Below are 18,803 nucleotides of genomic sequence, written 5' to 3'. Positions count from 1 at the left end.
GCATAAGGATGTAAACGTCTCACATCACAAATCCTTAAACTAATCATATTTAACCACACACATCATGCAGATTTAAGGTGCTGAGTTCAGCTTTCTCAGTGCAGAGTTGTACCTCCTTTAAAGTGTGTTGTGTTCTTATTTCGTCTTGGTAAATACCCAAAAATTATTTGGGCAAACAGGGAAAAGTGTATTAAAGTGTACCTTAATTACATGAAATGAGACATGTCTGTTACGGCAGCACTTCGAGACGGTACCTGACAGAGAGGGTGTTTTTCTTTTTCTTTTTTAAATTTTTATCAGTGCAATTAAATGAACGTCGACAAGATCACTCCTCTCCATATCAGGGATGTGCACTGAGAACTACTCGACTTTTCTGTCAGCTGTATTTTATTTGATCCCCTCCCACCTCAAACCGCTCTCACTTGACTGTGAGAGTGTTGCAGACTTGTGACAGTGTCGCTTTATCTGACAGAGTGTGCACTGGATCTCATTTACATTCATTTGCATCCGTTTTCTATTTCTGTTGTTTAATGGTGATTGTGAAACAGTCACCATTAAACAAGCACAAGTGCTCCCCTTCTGGCAGTAATAATGAATTACATTCTCCCAGAGGTGCACACATAGCCACGATGGAGCCATAGAAGGAGCCCTGCGTGGGGGTTTAACCTTACTGTGACCTAGCATCGCTCATCACTGAGTTAGCGTGCTAACTAGACACCAGAAACAAAGTACAGAGTTAGATTTAGGAATGCAGTTTAAGAAACTACATTTTCATCTGCTAATGCACATGATTTGTCACCTTCACCATGGTGCTCCCAAGATTAATTCTGTTAAATTCAACGCGCTGACTAAAATCCAGGAAAAAGAATTTATGTATGTGATGCTTAAGCAGTTTTATCAGGGGCTCAGCTGCTCGCGCTTCCCTCCAGCCAGTTCTGTTAAGAATTCCTAACCATTTTGCAACAGGCAGCCTCTGGTGTGTAGGAAAGAAGAAGAGCTTTCTATTATCGGAACTGTCACAAGCCTGCCTGGTTAATAATGTGACTTTTGGTTTAAATGAAGAGAGACACAGTTTGTTGACTTTTTATGTAGGAACTTGCTGCCTACGGTGGTGTGTTTACGCTGAATGCCTGCGGTGTGGTACTTAAACACATTATTAATCTGCATCTAGCCAAACCACAGTGGTTCACCTAAAATACCATTAAGGTTTTTGGTCACACTGTATAAGACTAATCATATTTTGATGCTAAGATTAGATTAAATGACAACAATGTGTTTAAAGTCGCTGAGTTTGAGGTCAGGAAAGAAAGCATTATTTTTATAAGACTGAGCGGCAAGACAGCAAGTAGCTAAACCGACATTTTTTTTAATCAATAATTTTAAATTTGGTAACAGTTTTGTCTGTTTAACTTGGACGACCGATAAAAAATATCTTTTAGGACCAAAGAGCTAGACCTGCATTGACATGCTAATAACTGCAGTGTCTTGAGTGGCCACTAGAGGCTGGTTCAGTCAGTCCCGATAGACTCCTATGTTAAAATGTCCACCTTAACAGCATTAAAACTGTATTTGTGCTGTTGGTACCTTTTGGAACATTTTACTTGCATTATCTCACAAATAATATACCCTCATATCCAGTATGAGGTATATCCATGAAGCTTATTTCTTTGGTCTTTTACTTCATTTTTCACCCCACCGTCTTGTCACAAGTCCTCAACCATTGGTCGACGTCCATGTTTTATATACTGTTGAGAGACTTGAGTACTGTGAATGGGAAGTGAAGTGCTACAAGTAATATACTCATGATGAGCTCTTGGTGAGTAAGTGGGACTATAGCTCAGTGTTGGGTGTAATGCATTACTAATTAACGCGTTACTGTAATTAAATTACTTTTCCACTGAAAAAGTAGAGTAACTAATTACTGTTCATTTTTAGGTATTGTAATTACAGTTACTTACAATGTACTTGCGTTACATTGTAAAATAATGAAACTAGCTGAATATCATTATTTCATTTCAATAATTTGTCTTCTAAACGTAAAAGTAAACTCTGCCGCTTTAACGTAGCTGTAGTGCAGGTGTGCATCATTTCGCGCCAGTTTGCTGCATAGTCGTATTCTAAAGCGGAAGATGTCGGACTCGGCTGAAGCGAGTGGCTTTTCTGAAACAAGCAGACAAGAATATTACAGTAATATGTAAGCTATGTCCTGGGGAGAAAAAACTATCTACTGAACACGAGAGCATAGACGAACACGTCTGAGTGATCCTTGTTCATCCACGGATAACACCGCGGCAACTCCTGCTAAGCAGGCAAATACCGATTTTACTTCAGCAGCAAAGAAAGCGTCTGAAGGTGAGCTTAAAAAATGATTGCAGGCTACATTGTGGAAGAGATGCTACCGCTGCGTACTGTAAAGTCTCCGTCTTTAAAAAAAAGTTATTTATTATTTAAAGAGTTTAATTTCTATTGTTTGCCCACTCAAGGTTTATAGGGATTTTAAGAAGTATTTAGTTAAATGACTAGTAATTAAGTTACTTTTCTGACACAGTAGTTAGATAAGTATTTTAAATACAATATTGACGAAGTAATTAGTAATTAGTAATTAATTACTTTTATAAAGTAACTTACCCAACACTGCTATAGCTACACAATAATGACCACCCAAACACTAAAAAACCCTCAGTGATAAATCGAACACAGGAAATGGGCACTGCAGTTTATTTATAAACAGCTTCAATGAATTTTAACAGTGATCACTTTCACACTTTGATGCTTTCACTATCCAGAAACCATTTCCTTTTTTTTTTTTTTTTTTTTTTTTTTTTTTTTTTCTTTTTTTGCCTGTCCCGTTTGGTTCTTTTGCCATCAGAATTATTGTCTAAAGGCGAAGAAAGATGCCCAACGGATTTTCTTTACCAAATTGACCATCCCAGCTTTGCCGTAATGGTCCATTTGATTCACCTTTTATTCTTTATTTTATTTTCACTTGCTGAATACGGGACAGACTTGACTGGGGGAAAGAAAAGGGAGAAAGAAAGAGGGGAAGAAAAACAGTTGAGAAGAGGGACGGGGGAGAAGGGCAAAAAACAAAAACCAACAGAATAAGCAGAGAAAAAAAAAAAAAAAAAAAAAATACATATATCGATCACCTGGATCACCTGTTGAGAAAGAAAAAAGAAAACAAGCAGAAGAAAACGAGAGTAATACAATAAACCACATCACAATGATATATGGGAATATGACAGTAAATACTAAATATTAAACATTATTGTGCAGCACGTAAGATCGACAGCACAGTGTGCATTGAGGTAGGAGCCAAAAAGGGTGTAGTTTGTGTGTGTGATCACCCGTGTGTACACCTGTGAGCATGGACGCGCTTGTTTTCTTAAAAGGTTCCCTCATGTAATGATCTGCTAGAGGGTGTGGGGGGCCACTGCCCCGTCCTCCAGGGCATGAAGCAGGTATGGAGGAGATCAAAACCCCAGACATCCAGAGGCCCCCAGAACACAAGAGACCAAGGAAGACCAACAGAGGGGCAGCCGCGCCACTGTCCCAGAAAGAGCTGAGGAGAGTCCCAGATGAGGGGTCACCCAGCAGCCACGGAGCAGAAGCCAGGGGGGGCTGCAGTGACGTGCCCGTGAGCTCCGCCGGCAGCCAGCTGTGCCTGAGTGACCGAGCCCCAGGCCGAGAGGCCGGGGGCACCCCACCTCCGAAGTGGCCCAAGCGAGCCCCAGGCTCCAGGCCCCGATAAGCAGCCGCCAAGGAGTGAGCCGGTGTGTACCCGGACGCCCACCCCCGGACACAAAGAACCACCAACGCACCGACGTCTGAGGGAGTCCGCCCCCGGCAGGGGAAGTGGTGGGGGGAGATAGGCCTCCAAACCTTGGAGGGCCTGAGCTGTCCTCAGAGAGGTGGCATCTGATACCCAACCTGACATACAGACACAGACATACAGGCACACACAGATACAAACATCCATTCCCACCCTCATGCTCTCATATGCACTTACTCCACACTCAACCAACGTGGAGACAGACATAAAGAGACGCTGTACACACAATCACACTCCCCAAGCGTACTCTACGAACCGGGTCTAGGTACCCTTGCCCCTGGAGGGGGGAACTGCACCCAGACCCAGGTTGTGTTACCCTTTTCCCTGCAGTGGGGAGAAGCAGACCGCCCCGACTCCGCAGCAGCAGGGAGGCCCCACACTCCGGACCCCAGTCGGACGGCCAACTCCTCCTCCTAGCCCCCCTGCTCCAGCAGAAAGCAGAGAACGAGGGTGAGAGAAGACTCCTAACCTCCCTCCACCCGCTCATTGTAGTGTTGATGTATGTGTGTTCTAAGGTGCGTTTAAAACCCAGGAGGGCATGGAGCTACCTGCCAGAGAGCAGCAGGTAAGCGCATAGTCCCTCCTGCTAGCCCTCAATGTCTACGTGTATTTAAAATTGAGAGGTGGGCAACGACGCCGGGGGTGAGGTGTACACCCTGATGGTAATTGGGATTCCGTGTAGCGTGCCCACCCCCAAGATCCTATATTTATGTGTAATGAGAATGTGAGTAATGTGAATGTCTAAGTTGCGGGATAAAATTGAGGCAGAGGCAGCCAGAAGGGGACAGAGGGGGGGGGGTTACCTCCTCTGCACCCTGGTGACACACCCCCACTCCAAGGCCCTGCATGTGTGGGTGGTTGTGGTGGAGCGGGAAGAGGGAGGCAGCTGGAGATGGGGAGGGAAGGAAGGGAGGAGCAAGTGACCCCTCCCTGGGGCCAGCTCCCCCGCTGACCCCAGTAGGCACCCCCATACTCCGCGACCCACCAGGGAAGGGGGGCCCAGGCCCATCCGAACCGGGGCCCAGCGCAGCGGCGCCGCCCGGCCCCACAGAGCCCGGGGCAGTCCACTCAACCCCACAACAGAGAAAACTGCACCCACCCCATCATCCACTCATCTTCCAGACTACATAAGACAATAGACGCCCAGGCTGAGATCTTCCTCCACCTCTCCTGTATCTCCCCCTCTTGCAGAGAGAGTTCCTGAGAGAGGAAAGCCCCTGCAAGATGTGACAACCCCCCCCCCACCAGTTGAAGAGCCCCCCAGCTGGCTCGGCGCACCGGCGGCACCCTGCGCCAGTGGCGGGCCCCCATATACCCACCGGCCCACAACCCCGGCAACACACCAACCAGGACCCAGGCCCCCGAGGCCCGGCCAGGGCCCCAGGCCAGAGCCGGAGCGCCCCCAGAACCTCACGCCCGTCCCGGACCCACCCAGGGGCAGCCAGGCTACCAGGTCAGTAACCCCCGTCCGTCAGCACAGACCCTCCCCTAGCCCCGCTGCACGTAGCCACGAGGAAGCCGTCACCTAAGAGCCAACAGAGCCCCTAATTGGCCATGACCGCTACCCCGGGTTGAGCCCCCCAAGGAAGATGCTCCCGGGGAACCCCCCGACGCCCCAAGCCTGACCCTACCCCCACACCAATCACAACAGTGAAGGCGAGACCAAAATATGACCCCCCACCCCCACTAGGTGATGGAGCTGATCAGAGGAGCCCAGAGCGATTGATCTGATGTGGTGGCAGAGGCTGTATCAAGACTAATGTAATCTAATAGATAATTTCTATATTGGTTAGAATTAAGATTGTTTTTATTTTTCCAGTTCATGAGGACTGTTTTCTTGGCTATGCATAGAGCAGTGAAAACCATATGGGCTATATTCTTTTCTGAAGTGACATTATCTAAGCTGCCCAACAAACACACTAAGGGGGAAGTTGGAATGTTACATTTCAGACACTTTGATAAGTCTTCACATATCTCGCGCCAAAACTTCTGAACTGGTGGACAGAACCAAAGAGCGTGGATATAATTGTCCGGTGAATTGGTTGGAATCCAGAAACCATTTCCCACAGAACAACCGGTCGCGACAGATGGCTGCCCTCCCTGAGCCTAGTTTAAAAGGAGCTTTTTTTCTCCCTGCTGTTGGAGTGTTTGCTCATAGCGGATCACTGGATCATTTGGTTTTTCTCTTTTTTGAACAATGATACAAATCCGTGTATACATACAAAGCTCCAGCTTGCATGTTGAGTCCAAACATGGGTGTTTGTAGGTTTTACTGAGTCTGTTTGGGTTTTAGACTATTGGTCAGATAGATATGTCTTTAAATCTTTTATTAAGTGTTTGGGAGACTAACCCGAGGATTTAAATAATTACAGATATAGTTGAGGTCACCAGCTTCATCACAGTGTACAGATGAGATATTTATTCATTTTTGTTGTTACTCTGCTCATCACAGATACATGATGCCATATGAAAATTATTCCTGTATTGCTTTTTAACATAAACACATTCAAGGATTTCTAACACCAACCTTTAAAATGTTTTGAGTACTCGTATTTCCATCATTTGGTTGGTGTTACATCATAAACTGAAGCTCCAGCAAATGTTTTTTATGACTCTCCAGCCTCTTACATCGATCCAGACAGGCATCGACCTCACACCATAAACACACAGACAGGGCTTTGCATTCACAGCTCTGCTCGTCTGCCTGGAGCAGTGACTGAATTGTCTCCAGAAAGCACCACCTCACTTCTTGAAGGGTGGTGTTGGAGTCTATGTGTGTTTAAATAAAGCGTGTGAGCTCAGTAGGTGTCATAGGCTAAATGTAGGTGGGTTTCAGTAGGTGTGTGTGATCTGATGTGCAGTGTTTGCATGCAAAGAGGTATGAGGTAACGGCACAACCTGAACTATACATGTAGAGCTTGTCTTGTGGTTGAAGACGTGCGTGCATTTTTTATGTGTGTGTGTGTGTGCACCTGTCACCTGTGAACAAACAGCCCGAGCTCTTCTCCTCATTAGGCGTCTTCAGCACCTCTGCAGAGACGTACATCTTCCCTGTGGAGCGCACACACTTACACGCAGCTTTATTCACTTATATACACACTCTCGTGTGCTCGCTCACGCTCGTTTGTGTTTTCATGCTGACAGTTAAAAAGCCACTGCAGCATATTTCGCTCATCATCACTTACTTGTATGCATCCGTGTCTCGAGCATCTACAGCTTTGTGTTAAATCCCCCCCGCACACTTCTCGCTCTTAAGTTCATTCAGATCGGTCCAGTTGGTCCGTTTTTCACACCGAGCTTCCATTAAGAAGTCGTATCCTACAGACAAACTCACCGACTGCAGCGCAGTGTGAAATAGATTTGCTTTCAGAGGCTGGTAAACAAGTGATTATTTTTACCCTCGGCTGCCATTTGTCCTTTTTTAATATCGTCTCCTCGTATTTGGAGATGAAAATTGCACGTGCATAAAGTCGATGGTTTATTTTTGTTGATGCAGGTTTTAGGGCAGCAACGATTTTGAGGATCAGATTTCAGGATTTAAAGATTAAGATATGATAATATAGTCTATTAAAAAGGTTTTTGCAGTGTTCACAGAGAGAAGGCACTAAAACCAACATTTGTGGCTCAAATAAAATACATTTGTTTTGTCACATTTAATACAAACATGTTCAAAATAATGGATTTCTTTCTGTATTCAGTGGGCATTGACATTTTATTGTGTTTTATGTTAGCAGTGTGGGGACATTTCATTGACATAATGCTTTCCCTAGCTGCTTACCCTAACCCTAATCATCAAAAATGAATGCCTAACCCTAAACCTAACCATAACCTAATTGTAACTCTGACACTAAAACCACATTTTGAGTCTCAAAAATGCCTTCAAACTTGTGGGGACCGGGATTTTGGTCCTCACGAGGCCTGTTGGTCCCCACGAATATAGTAAACTTCCAATTTTTGGTCCCCACAAAGATGTTAATACCCGTCCACATATACACACACACACTCACACACACACAGTCATTTCACTTATGAATGCGTTTCACAGATTTTACAGGCTTAACTTGAAGGTCAAAATATTACAGTCAGTGCTTTCCTGGAAAAACAAGAGTCAGGTGCTGCTATAGCTTACCTGGTTGAGCAGGTGACCCACATACACGGAGGCGGAGAGGCTGCAGGGGCCAGGGTTTGATTTTGCCTCAGACCGTTTCCTGCATGCGAGTCCCTCCCTTGTGTCTAATTCAATAAATGCTAAAAACAAAAGAGTGAACAGACAAGAAAATACAGCATATTCTTCAGAGGCAGAGTCAGGGTTTCATATCAGGGAGTGATGCGTTTCCTGCTGGATAGCAGGGTTAAGCTGGGCATACACTGCGATTTTTTCAGTCGCGTTAGCCAGCTTCTGCTCAAACTGCTCGATTGACTCGCAGGGGTTAGAAGTTCGTAGGTCACGATGCAGGGTCTCACACTATACGGCCCGATGCTCTGATGCGACCTGAGTGCTCACACTGTGCGTCCATAAAATGAAGGTTATAACAGAAATTCTGTCGCTCGCTCTCCCTCTCTGTCTTTCACACCACCGCCATCAACTTTGCTAAATCTCTCATGAAAAACATTGATCAGGCAGCTGTGTAGATCCAACTATTTTCACGGTTGTTGTGGTTGTGATAATTTTGTGAGACCACATGGAAAAGGCTCGGATGAGCTTGCCATAGTTGCCTCCATCGCTTGTGTCCGGATCACACGCTGCACTGCCGTGCTGCTCCGTCTCTTTCGCTGACATTTGTGTTTGCGCGTGCGCAGTGAGAAGCTGCACTGACAGCCTCACGACGGATTGATGATCGGGAGCTGGTCGTGAGGTGGTAATCGCTTCTCGTTACCCCACGTATACTACACGATGCACAACGCACGATGAAGGCCAAAAACGGTCGCACGACTCAAAAATCGGCTCAAAATGGGCCAAAAATCGCAGTGTAAGCCCAGCATTATGTATATACAGGATCACAGGTGCTTGCAGTAAAAATGAAGTAGATGATTTAATGTCAGCATGGCCTGTTATGTATTTTTGCAACACATACATTTCAACTTTCTGTTTTGTTACACACAAACTAGAAGCATAAGTTGAATTCAAGAAGTTTCTTTTATGATGTGAAATGTATGAATGGGAGACATTAAGGGGGCACATAGAGGCTTTTCCCCCATGCAGCTCAGATGCTAATCACACTGAAGTTAATTGCCTTTATTCTGTTCACCACATGTGAATCAAACACTGATTACAGCAACAGGGTGCTGGCTTTTCAGTGCTGGGGTTGAGAACAAGTTGTTTATGTGGTTATCAAGTGGTTAGATCATTTCAAAACACTAAATCTTTTTTTTCCTTGCAGTGACAAACTTCAACAATGGCTTGGAGGCCAGCTCAGACTCCGATGATGAGGACAAGCTACACATTGTGGAGGAGGACAGCCTGCAGGAGCCTGAGGTTACAGATGCTGATGGAACCACATCGCTGGACAGCCATGACCATGACGCCACCGTAACAGTATTACCCCACAACGGGTCCTGGAATGGAGGTGAGGCACGAGCACATTTAGCACAGTAACAGGTGCTTTTCAGTATAGGTGGGAATCACCATACAACTCACGATACGATTTTATCACAATACTTAACGCACGATACGATATTATTGCAATTTTTTTTAAATATTTTGCGATATTCAGATTCTGTACATAAAGGTAAACTTTATCAATATTCATTTTATCTAATATCAAAGTCTCACACTCAGTCTTTCTCTCATTTCAGTTTTATTGTTGACAAACTGAACGGTTTGTATTACAGTCTAGTCCAACTTAACTGAATGCAACCATCTGGTACAATTATAGCTATTCTGAACTATGCAATTTGTGAAAACTGTGCAGCCCATTCAGCAACTGAAGAATTTGAAAGTAAATTAAAACAAAATATAATTTTACATTAAATAAAAAAGTTTTAAACTTAATTAAAATAAAACATGTCTTAAAATAAGTAAACTGTCATGTTTATTGCCGCCAAAAAAAAGTTAAACACATTTGGACAGTGAAGGAATGTCAGGATTCTTGCTCAGAAAAAGGATCAACATGCTCTGAAGTCACAGCATGTTCCAGTCCATGAAGAAATTGTTTGTAACAAAATATCGATTTCTGCTGTCCCTGTATCGATACATTATTAGCAAACAAAATATCACGATACTACACAGTATCGATTTTTCCCCCACCCCTACTTTTCAGGGTGTTTTCACACCTGCAGTGTTTAGTTTGTTTGAATCAAACTCGGGTGCGGACCAAAACAACTGCATCGAGACCTTTTGGAGGATGTAGGTGTAGCGGTTCTTTAATAATGTGAATGTGATCTGAACCAGCTACCACATGTACGTCGCAAGTTTAAGGTAAAAAACTTCCTGTAGCTTTGTATGCTTTGTTTTTTGGGATGCAGAAGGGTATTATATATCTGTACGGGCTAAAATAGATCTAAAATTAATATAAGTTCTCCACCTTATTTCTGTTTACTTTTGTTGCTCTGACCCCAGACACATCTGGCCAGTGAGCACTGAACATTCTCACGTGGTTTGTAGTGACGCATTTTTGTTTGCTTAGAGTTTATTTGGGTTTTAGAAGCCAAATGATGGGGAAAAGCTGGAAAAAAGTTATAAACTGATTCGGACTAGAGTAAACAAACTATTAGTATGTAGGTGAGATTAAACACAGGTACCAGCTCCAAAGTGTTTCTAGGAGCCGATCTTGCCACTTAGCAGCCATCTTCAAAAACCTCTGATTAGATAATTTAGATAATACATTAAAAAACCTTTTATTTCATTGGTCACTGCATTTTATTTCAGTTCACTCTCTGATTGGCATTTTTTTCTCTCATAATTTCTCTGTTTATATTTATATATCTTAAGACTTGGCCTTTAAGACTGATCTTATTATGTTTTAATCTGGGACAGTTTCCTGGGCATGCTTGCGCTTTCTTAGCATCTCATCCAGGAGATGCTCGCTACACCCACGGTCTTATACAAGCTGTTTCCACACAGATGTGTAGCACCTCACGGGAAATACGTTAGACGTTTACTCAGCTGTATCTCGGTAAGAGTAGTTCATGGTGGTTTCAGTATAATTCCCTGTCATGCGGCCTTTCTGCAGAATTGAATCAACAAATCTTGACCCCAAATGCCTTGAAGTCAATTATCACACTGGAGGGTAACAGGCAGTATTTTTCACAAAAATGTCCTTAGGGCTGGCATGTGTAATTTGTCCTTATTGCTGTTGTAAGTGAAGCTTAAAAGGTGCATTAATACAGCAACGGGTCCGCTCAGTACTCATATTTATGTAATCAAGTGTTGGCTTCTGTGTTTCAGGAGATACTGTATATTAGCGCAGGTGGGGAGATTACCCTCCCAACTGTTAGCAAGTAAATCCAAATCAGAGCAGCAGTAGCGTTATGTTCACTGACTTTGTTGTGGATCATTGCAGAGAAGAACTGTACTAACTTAAGCACATACGTAGTGCTTTTATTGAATTAAGTGATCTGAAGGGGGCACACACATGAACACGGGAACTAAGCAACCTGCATGCGGTGCTGGTGGGAGTAAAATCTGGAGGCATGAGTCAGCTGAACACGATCACAGCTCAGTGTGGCGTGCCTTTTTCAGATTAGACGAGAAGTAAAGAGTAGTAAAGAGTAACCAGAAACCAAGAATTTATAGCAGCGAGAAGGAGGATGCAAATGAGGAAAGAGATATATAAATAAGGAGGGGAAGTAAGCTCGTCTGAGGAATAGACATGTTTCTGTAACGCCCTCATTAATCCTTAATCTAGCCGGCAGTCTTGCAGAAGTTTCTCTCTATAATCTCCAGTTCTCACATCCAGCAAACTTTAATAAATCCCATCTACTCCCGAACTGGCAAAGATTCCTTTTAATAATACAATGCTCTGCCTAAGGGCGGTTCTTTACATGCAGTTTATGCTGCATCTTCTGTGCTTGAACATTTTTGTCAGTGCCAGTAATACTTAAAGCAACATCTTATTCCTACATTTTTCTGTAAGCTTTTGCTTTTTTGAAAACAATTTTAACCTCAAACAAAGATTGACCCTTTGCGTTTTAACATTATCACTTATTAACTTGTTACGTATAATACAGATAAGTGGTATCCATTTCCATATGCTGCTTTACACACGGCATGCCGCGTAGTGTAAACACAGTAGATGCTCACATGTGATTTCAGCTGAGATTAAAGTGACGGCTATGTGAAGTGAGACTCTAAGGGAAACTCTAACCCAGTCGGAGATTTTCAGAATGTTTTGCTACGCTGATAAATGGTGTTGATTGCAAGTAGATCAATTGTAAATGGTAAATGGTAAATGGCCTGCATTTGTATAGCGCTTTACTCAGTCCTTAAGCACCCCAAAGCGCTTTACACTACATTCAGTCATTCACCCATTCACACACACATTCACACACTGGCAATGGCAAGCTACATTGTAGCCACAGCCGCCCTGGGGCGCACTGACAGAGGCAAGGCTGCCGGACACTGGCGCCACCGGGCCTTCTGACCACCACCAGTAGACAAACATGGGGTTAGTATCTTGCCCAAGGATATTTGGCATGCAGCCAACCATTGTGGTAATAATATTAGGGATGAGTATTCAGATGTTTAATCAGTCATTTCTTGAAGAAAGTCTGCTGTATTTCAAGCTTTGCACATTAACTTTTCTTTGCTTTAGCATCTAAAATGTGGAAAATACCTAAAAAAAAAAAAAAACCTACAAGGGTTTTTAGGTCTAACGGCCCATCTAGTGAGTTGTGAGAATTTCAGGTTAACTGTCCAAAATAATCTAGGGAGCTTGGAAAGAAAAGCGACTGGACTGGAGTGTGATGTGTGTTTGTATGTATCTTAATGTAATTAACTAACAGAAGTTCAAAGCAACAAGCAACTATATATAAAATATAAACTTTACTGCTCTGTGCATTCAATCACAAGATTAAAATTTCCTGCAGCATTATTCTCTTGTGTTGTTTGGTACTGTGTTGGGTTTTTCTGTTTCTGTTTTTTATTTTCTTTATAGATCTGATAATGTCTCTGATTGGAGTTGGTGGCACTCGGGGATATTTTTTTGCAGAAGGATCATATGACCTGTGAAATGCCCCGTTTTATGTGAGCACGCACAGAGCCTGAAGCAGAAAGTCCGGTTTAGAAAAGGACGTTAAAAACCACCACCGTCATACCCATTATGTCCAACTGGGGTTTCAGTTGGTTTTTTTAATCCAGCAAAGGGAAAGAAAATCTGGTTATGTTGAGCTTTGTTCATAGAATACCGGTCAAAGGAGCAACTGAGCTCTAAAAAAGTGTTTTATGGAGCACAGGCTCACCGGGACCAAGTGTTGCCAGTGTTGCTGATTGTTACAAGCCACACATCCTCTGCAATTCCTACAAGAATAGCAGCAGCACAAACAAGGAGCTGTGTTGAAGAAGGTTTTGACAGTACAAAAATTGGGTGTGCGTTTATGTTATATATTGCCTATTTACTGTATGGATGAATTTTTATTCATGTTGGAAATGTACTGGCACATTTTCAACTATTTTCTAGTAGTACTAACAAAGAAGATCCTTACTTACTAACCTTTGTGCCATCTCATTTTGACAGATGCAAAATAAATTCTGTCAGTGTGTATTTAATGCTTTATTTAGCTTAAGCGATCAAATCTTGAAATCTGAGCAGATTCGTGTATTTTTTGCTTGAAAACAGACTGCCTCCTTGGACTGCACCTTGAAATCAAATAGAAATGGTGCAAATATGCACCTGTAACTGCATACAGAGACCTTAAATGTTACACCTTGCGGTTTCGTAATTAGCCTTGGAGAGATACATTTGGTTGCATTTTACTTTTACGGACATAAGTGGATTTTTATGGTACCATTGTTTCTGATGGTATACAACCCACATGTACAAGCTAACCAATCAGCATGAGAGCCTGTGTTGCAGATCTGCATGCATTTGTCCTTCCTTTTTAAATCACAGAGCCACTAGGTATCCATCACACAATCTGATATGTTCAGATATTGAGGTTGTACTCCCAAGATTTTATTAGCACCATCTTGCAGTGTGACATGTAGAAAGACAGCCATATTGCTGATAGAGCCCAGTTGTATAAGATTGTTTGTCTGTACATCTCATCTCTCTCTTTGATCGGATTAGTTCATCCTCCTCCGAGCCTCGGGGAACGCCTGTTCGCCCGCCACAGCCAGATGTTCTGCTCTTTCTGTCTCGCACTTGTAGGTTGGCCTGTATGACACCACATCCCAAAGGCTAATCTAACTATGACACACACACACATCCACCAACACATCCACTCTCTCCTCCCTCTGAATCGAATTTCTCCCTCTCTATCCCTCTTTGATAAAACACAGAGACAAGCTTCATCATCATTCCTTGTCATCTTTCTCCTCTGACTGGTGTCTGACTGCTTATCTGTTCTCCAAACAATAAGTGCTCACTGATGGGTGACATGCCAGAAACATCTTGAATTTTTTTCTGGTGACAAAATGTACATTAAAATGTAAAAAAAGAGCATTTTTTTTAATATCCTTCCATGTCATCACTGTGTGTCTATAAATTAGATAAACACTAGACGTAGTGTAAGTGAAAGCCCCGCCCACTGGAGGGGAAAGAGTTGTTAACAGATATGCTGCAGAGTGCTAAAATACTAATAACATGTTTCAAGGTGGCTCAAAACATAAGTGATGTTCACATATTAGGCTACGTTCACACTGCAGGCGAAAGCGCATCAAATCTGACTTTTTTGACCCTATGGGACCCATAGCCGATCATGGTATGACAGTTTGAACACCACAAATCTGATATTTTCAAATATCACTTTCGTATGTGGTACTGAATCCGATACATATCTGATGTTTTAGAAAGCGACTGCTGTTTGAACGGTCATGTCGCATTAAATCCGTCTTTTATGTCACTGACACAAGACAGACGCCAATTATCAGTGCTGGAGAAGACATCGCGAACGCTTCCTGGCCATCCAGTGAAACTGTTGGGAAGACAACGTTGGAGAAACGTGAACATTTTATTTGTACTGTATAATCTGCAGATTCTGACAGAAATTTCCAACTATCCTTTGAAGCACCGCTCTTCTCTAAAACAGCAATAAGGATCATTATTAGGCCATTTGTAAATAACAAAATAACTTTATAACTTAAAGCAAAATTGGGAAATGTAAAGTCTGAAACAATTCTTTATATTAAGGCCATCAGTCAAACAATACTGTTTGCTCTGGGTCTAAACAGGGCGCGTCTGCTTTTGCGCATGCGGGCCGCTTTGAGCGTTCACACTAGAACGCGTTTGCTGTCACATTTTATTTGTAGTGTGAACAAGCAGACAACAAATCGGATTTGATCAAAAAATCGGAATTGAGCATTAAGACCTGCAGTGTGAACGTAGGCTTAGATTTGTCAGTGTCAACATTTAGCTTAAGCTAAATAGACAGTCAGGATCTCAGTGTTTTCCTGTTCTTCCTGCTGATGTGTCACACCTTTCAGTCAGGACTGCTGGAGTAAAGGAAGAATTTTCTTTCTTAATTATATTTTGAAGTATGAATCTGTTCCTTCCACATGCATACGAGGACAGCATGAGGCAAGGAGAGATCAGCAAGACCCGCACAGTACAGAGGATATGACAGTAGTTACAACAGACATTAACCATGTCAGATACAGCATAAAAAGAAGAGTTGCGATGGTGGTGGGTTGCTAAGTGGCTTGCAGATGCATAGCAACTGTGGGCAGGCAACAACGCCACGTTCCCTATGTCAGACTTTAACAGGCTCTGTCTGTAGGCTCTCGCAGTTGACCCTTTGCTGCATTAATATTAATTAGGAAAGACCAAATTATATAATCACTTCATTCTAATTTAAATATTGCTCATTTACATAAATGAATAATTGATTGAATATTATAAAATCAGCTTATCGCTTCAGTTCTACAGTGCTATTTCTATAATTCAAACGACATAAAAACAAGACATTTGGTTTATATATTAGTGGAATAACAGCTTAATGAGTTCCCTCATTAACACTGCTGAGATGGTGTGTGACTGTGTGGAGTTGAGTCAGCTGAACTGCTTGTTGTTTCCCTTTGCAGACAGGGTTTTTGTGCGCCGCACGTCCGCTGGGAACCGCGGAACAGGTTTAGTCATATCAGATGATTCACATCTGATGCAGTCAAAGTTGCTCATCCATCCACTTCCTGCCGTCCTTCTTCCTACTCCGAAGTTCTGAAGTTTCACCAGCTGCAGGAAGCGCAGACAGAAATAGACTTTCTAGAGACTTTGTGTTTATTTTATTTTTTTAATTGGTTTCCACTCCACATTCAGGCAGCATGGTAAAGCTCTTTAAAACTCTTTAAACCTCGGGATACCCCGAAGTAAGTAAGTTTGCAGGATCAGCGCTTACCCGTGCTCGCACACTTTCAAAAACATACCTCAGGATCCAAACAAAACAGCAAAGGTGTCACAAGCTTTAACGAGCAGAAGCAGAACCAACTCTGCATTCAACAGCCGAAGTTGATTGGCTTGTGTTTACGCCGATTCTCAATGCCCTTTTAATCCTCGATTCCTCTCAAACAGCTCAGCCTACGCAAGCATCTGCCTTCATCTCGACAGCAGTTAGTTACAGCCAAGCAGGAAATACTAAAACCATGGAGACGGCGAGAATGTGACACTCAGAGATATTGCTCTCAAGGCTTGTTTCATTGTTCCTGAATAAAGCCTTACATGGTGTGAGCAGTGCTCATGAGTGCTGCTCACACCATGCTTTATTTCTCTCCCTCTTTCTCTCAGCTCTATCCTTTCTCTTCTGTACTCACTACTTTTCTGCAGTCACTGATCCCTTCTCATTTCTTTGTATTTTTCTGCCAGGCTTTCGTCTTGCTTTCTCTTGCTTTTGTTTCCCTTCTTCTTCGGCTGAGCATCCAACTACAGATATTGTAGGAAAGCCTCCCCACAGTGTTTGAAGTGATAGGTGGTGCTCTGACTTTGGATATTATTAATTATCCATGGAGGTTTTCCTACGCTTGTTGTTGTTCAGTAAACCTCAACTTTTTGGGACAAGCTAAAACTTCTAAGCCTTATTCTCACAATAAACTAGCACGTCAGGTGAAATAATACATTCACTTATTAGCCTGACATCAGAATAGCACGTATGATTGTACACCCAGACTACATAGCAAAGTTTTAATAGGTTTGGACTGTTCTTATACAGCAGTTTTCCACTCAAATACTACTACAAGTCACGTTTATACAGGGCTGAATGTTCACTGTCTATCTAACTGTCACACATATACTCAAACTCAGATAAATGGACTGGTTGACAGCCCACTCTACCTCCTGATCTGCAGCTTGTATATTTATTTAAACAGGTCTGCATCAAATATTCACAGTAGTGCAGGGTTTGATTGGTATTTTAGAGAGCTTTACAGAGAATAATGATGGAAATACATGTGATACTGTTAGCACTGGGCCTGACTTTAAAATTTCCAGGCATACACATTTGTGTTTCTTTATTTAAAAAAAAAAAATGTGTTCATGATCACCAGCTTTGACTGTGAGCACAGAAGCAGCACGCACCTTTGTATTCAAAGCTTCTGTTTGAAAAGGGCAGCCAATCAGAGTGATTTAATTTATTTATTAATTTCTGGTAATAAAACGGTGTGTTTGGTTAGCTAAAGCGACTTTTTTTAAATACCTAGATTTGTACACTTTTCTTAATAAAATCGAACTTTTTTCATAGCTTTAGATAAACACTTTGGTTAAAAATTGCAATGTGAGAAAAACATGCAGCGCTGAGCAGAGAGAGACTTCATTTATTGACTGAATGGTCTGTTTTTTTCACCTTTGACCGGTCCTGTCAGGTGCCTTTTTGTTGTAATAAGGTAGGATGGTGAACTTGTATATGTAGTTATGCACTAATTCTCTTGACTTTACAGTAAGAAGAGGTTTTAAATAGAATAAATGTGCCATTAACAATTACATTTTATATCTTAAAAATGCACAGTTTGCAAAACCTTGACAGTTTAAACAAGGAAAGCATCAGCAGAGGTGGTGGTAGTAGTAATAGTAGTAGTAGTATGTTCTTTGGGGTCTTTCATCTAAAACTAGTCTTGATATAAAAGTATAATATAACGGATTGAGTTGACTCGTGCTTTCACAGCAGTACCTGTTATTTTTCAACTGCACCTGCGATAGAAAGCAGCCTGTTCACTCCTTTAGAAAAACATTAACAAACCAGGAAGGAGTTACATATTTAGTGTGTGCAGAGGAGCTCTGACGGTGTTGGAGGGAAGTCATGGAAAAGTCATGAAATGTTGCAGCACTGTAAGGCCACGGTGGGAACCCTTCAAAGGCTTCGCGTGATATTTTTGGATAGTCTGACTTTGAGTCTTTTCTTTCCTCCCCGTCTGAGGCGAAAGGAGAAAGAACGGAGAGCAGCTGGTGTTGAATTGGTCCTCTGGTGAGAGATTAGTGTGCGCTACTCCCCCTGCAGTCTAGGCCGCACTGCAGCTCCAATCCATCCTGCCTTATAAATTCACCACGGACTCACAGTGACAGGTTCTGGCAAGGTATACGAGTGCTGTGTGCAGAGAGTGCATGTGCCTGTGAATAACTTGGCTGGCGTAAGTATGCAAGTGTATGTGTGTGTTTGCGTGTGTGCGAACCACATGATTTCCTGTTTTCATTCCATTCTGATATTCCACATGTGTGTGTTGCAGGGTCCTGGTTGTCATTACAGCATGTATGTTTTTTTGTGAGGCATTAAGTGTAATTGTAGAGTGTGGTGGGAAAATATGCAGAGAGGTGTATCAAGTGAGGGGGGGGGAGATTGGAAGGAAGGGGTGATGGAGGGAAATAAAGTAAGTGAAGGAGGGACGGAGATGAAG

General features: G+C 42.6%; 1 protein-coding gene across 2 annotated transcripts in view; it reads left to right on the top strand.

Annotated features, from left to right (window-relative positions):
* LOC146497288 (zinc finger E-box-binding homeobox 1-like) overlaps nt 1-18,803 on the top strand; it is a 77,700-nt gene that overhangs the window by 41,425 nt on the left and 17,472 nt on the right. For both annotated transcript variants that reach the window (XM_085139893.1, XM_085139894.1), the window contains exon 2: nt 9,214-9,399. In XM_085139893.1, coding sequence (XP_084996019.1) covers nt 9,214-9,399 — 186 coding nt within the window. The remainder of the gene's footprint in view (nt 1-9,213; nt 9,400-18,803) is intronic.

Source organism: Neolamprologus multifasciatus, chromosome 18 (assembly GCF_963576455.1).
Source record: "Neolamprologus multifasciatus chromosome 18, fNeoMul1.2, whole genome shotgun sequence".
Classification (NCBI taxonomy): Eukaryota; Metazoa; Chordata; class Actinopteri; order Cichliformes; family Cichlidae; genus Neolamprologus; species Neolamprologus multifasciatus.
This window is presented reverse-complemented; position numbering and strand designations above follow the sequence as displayed.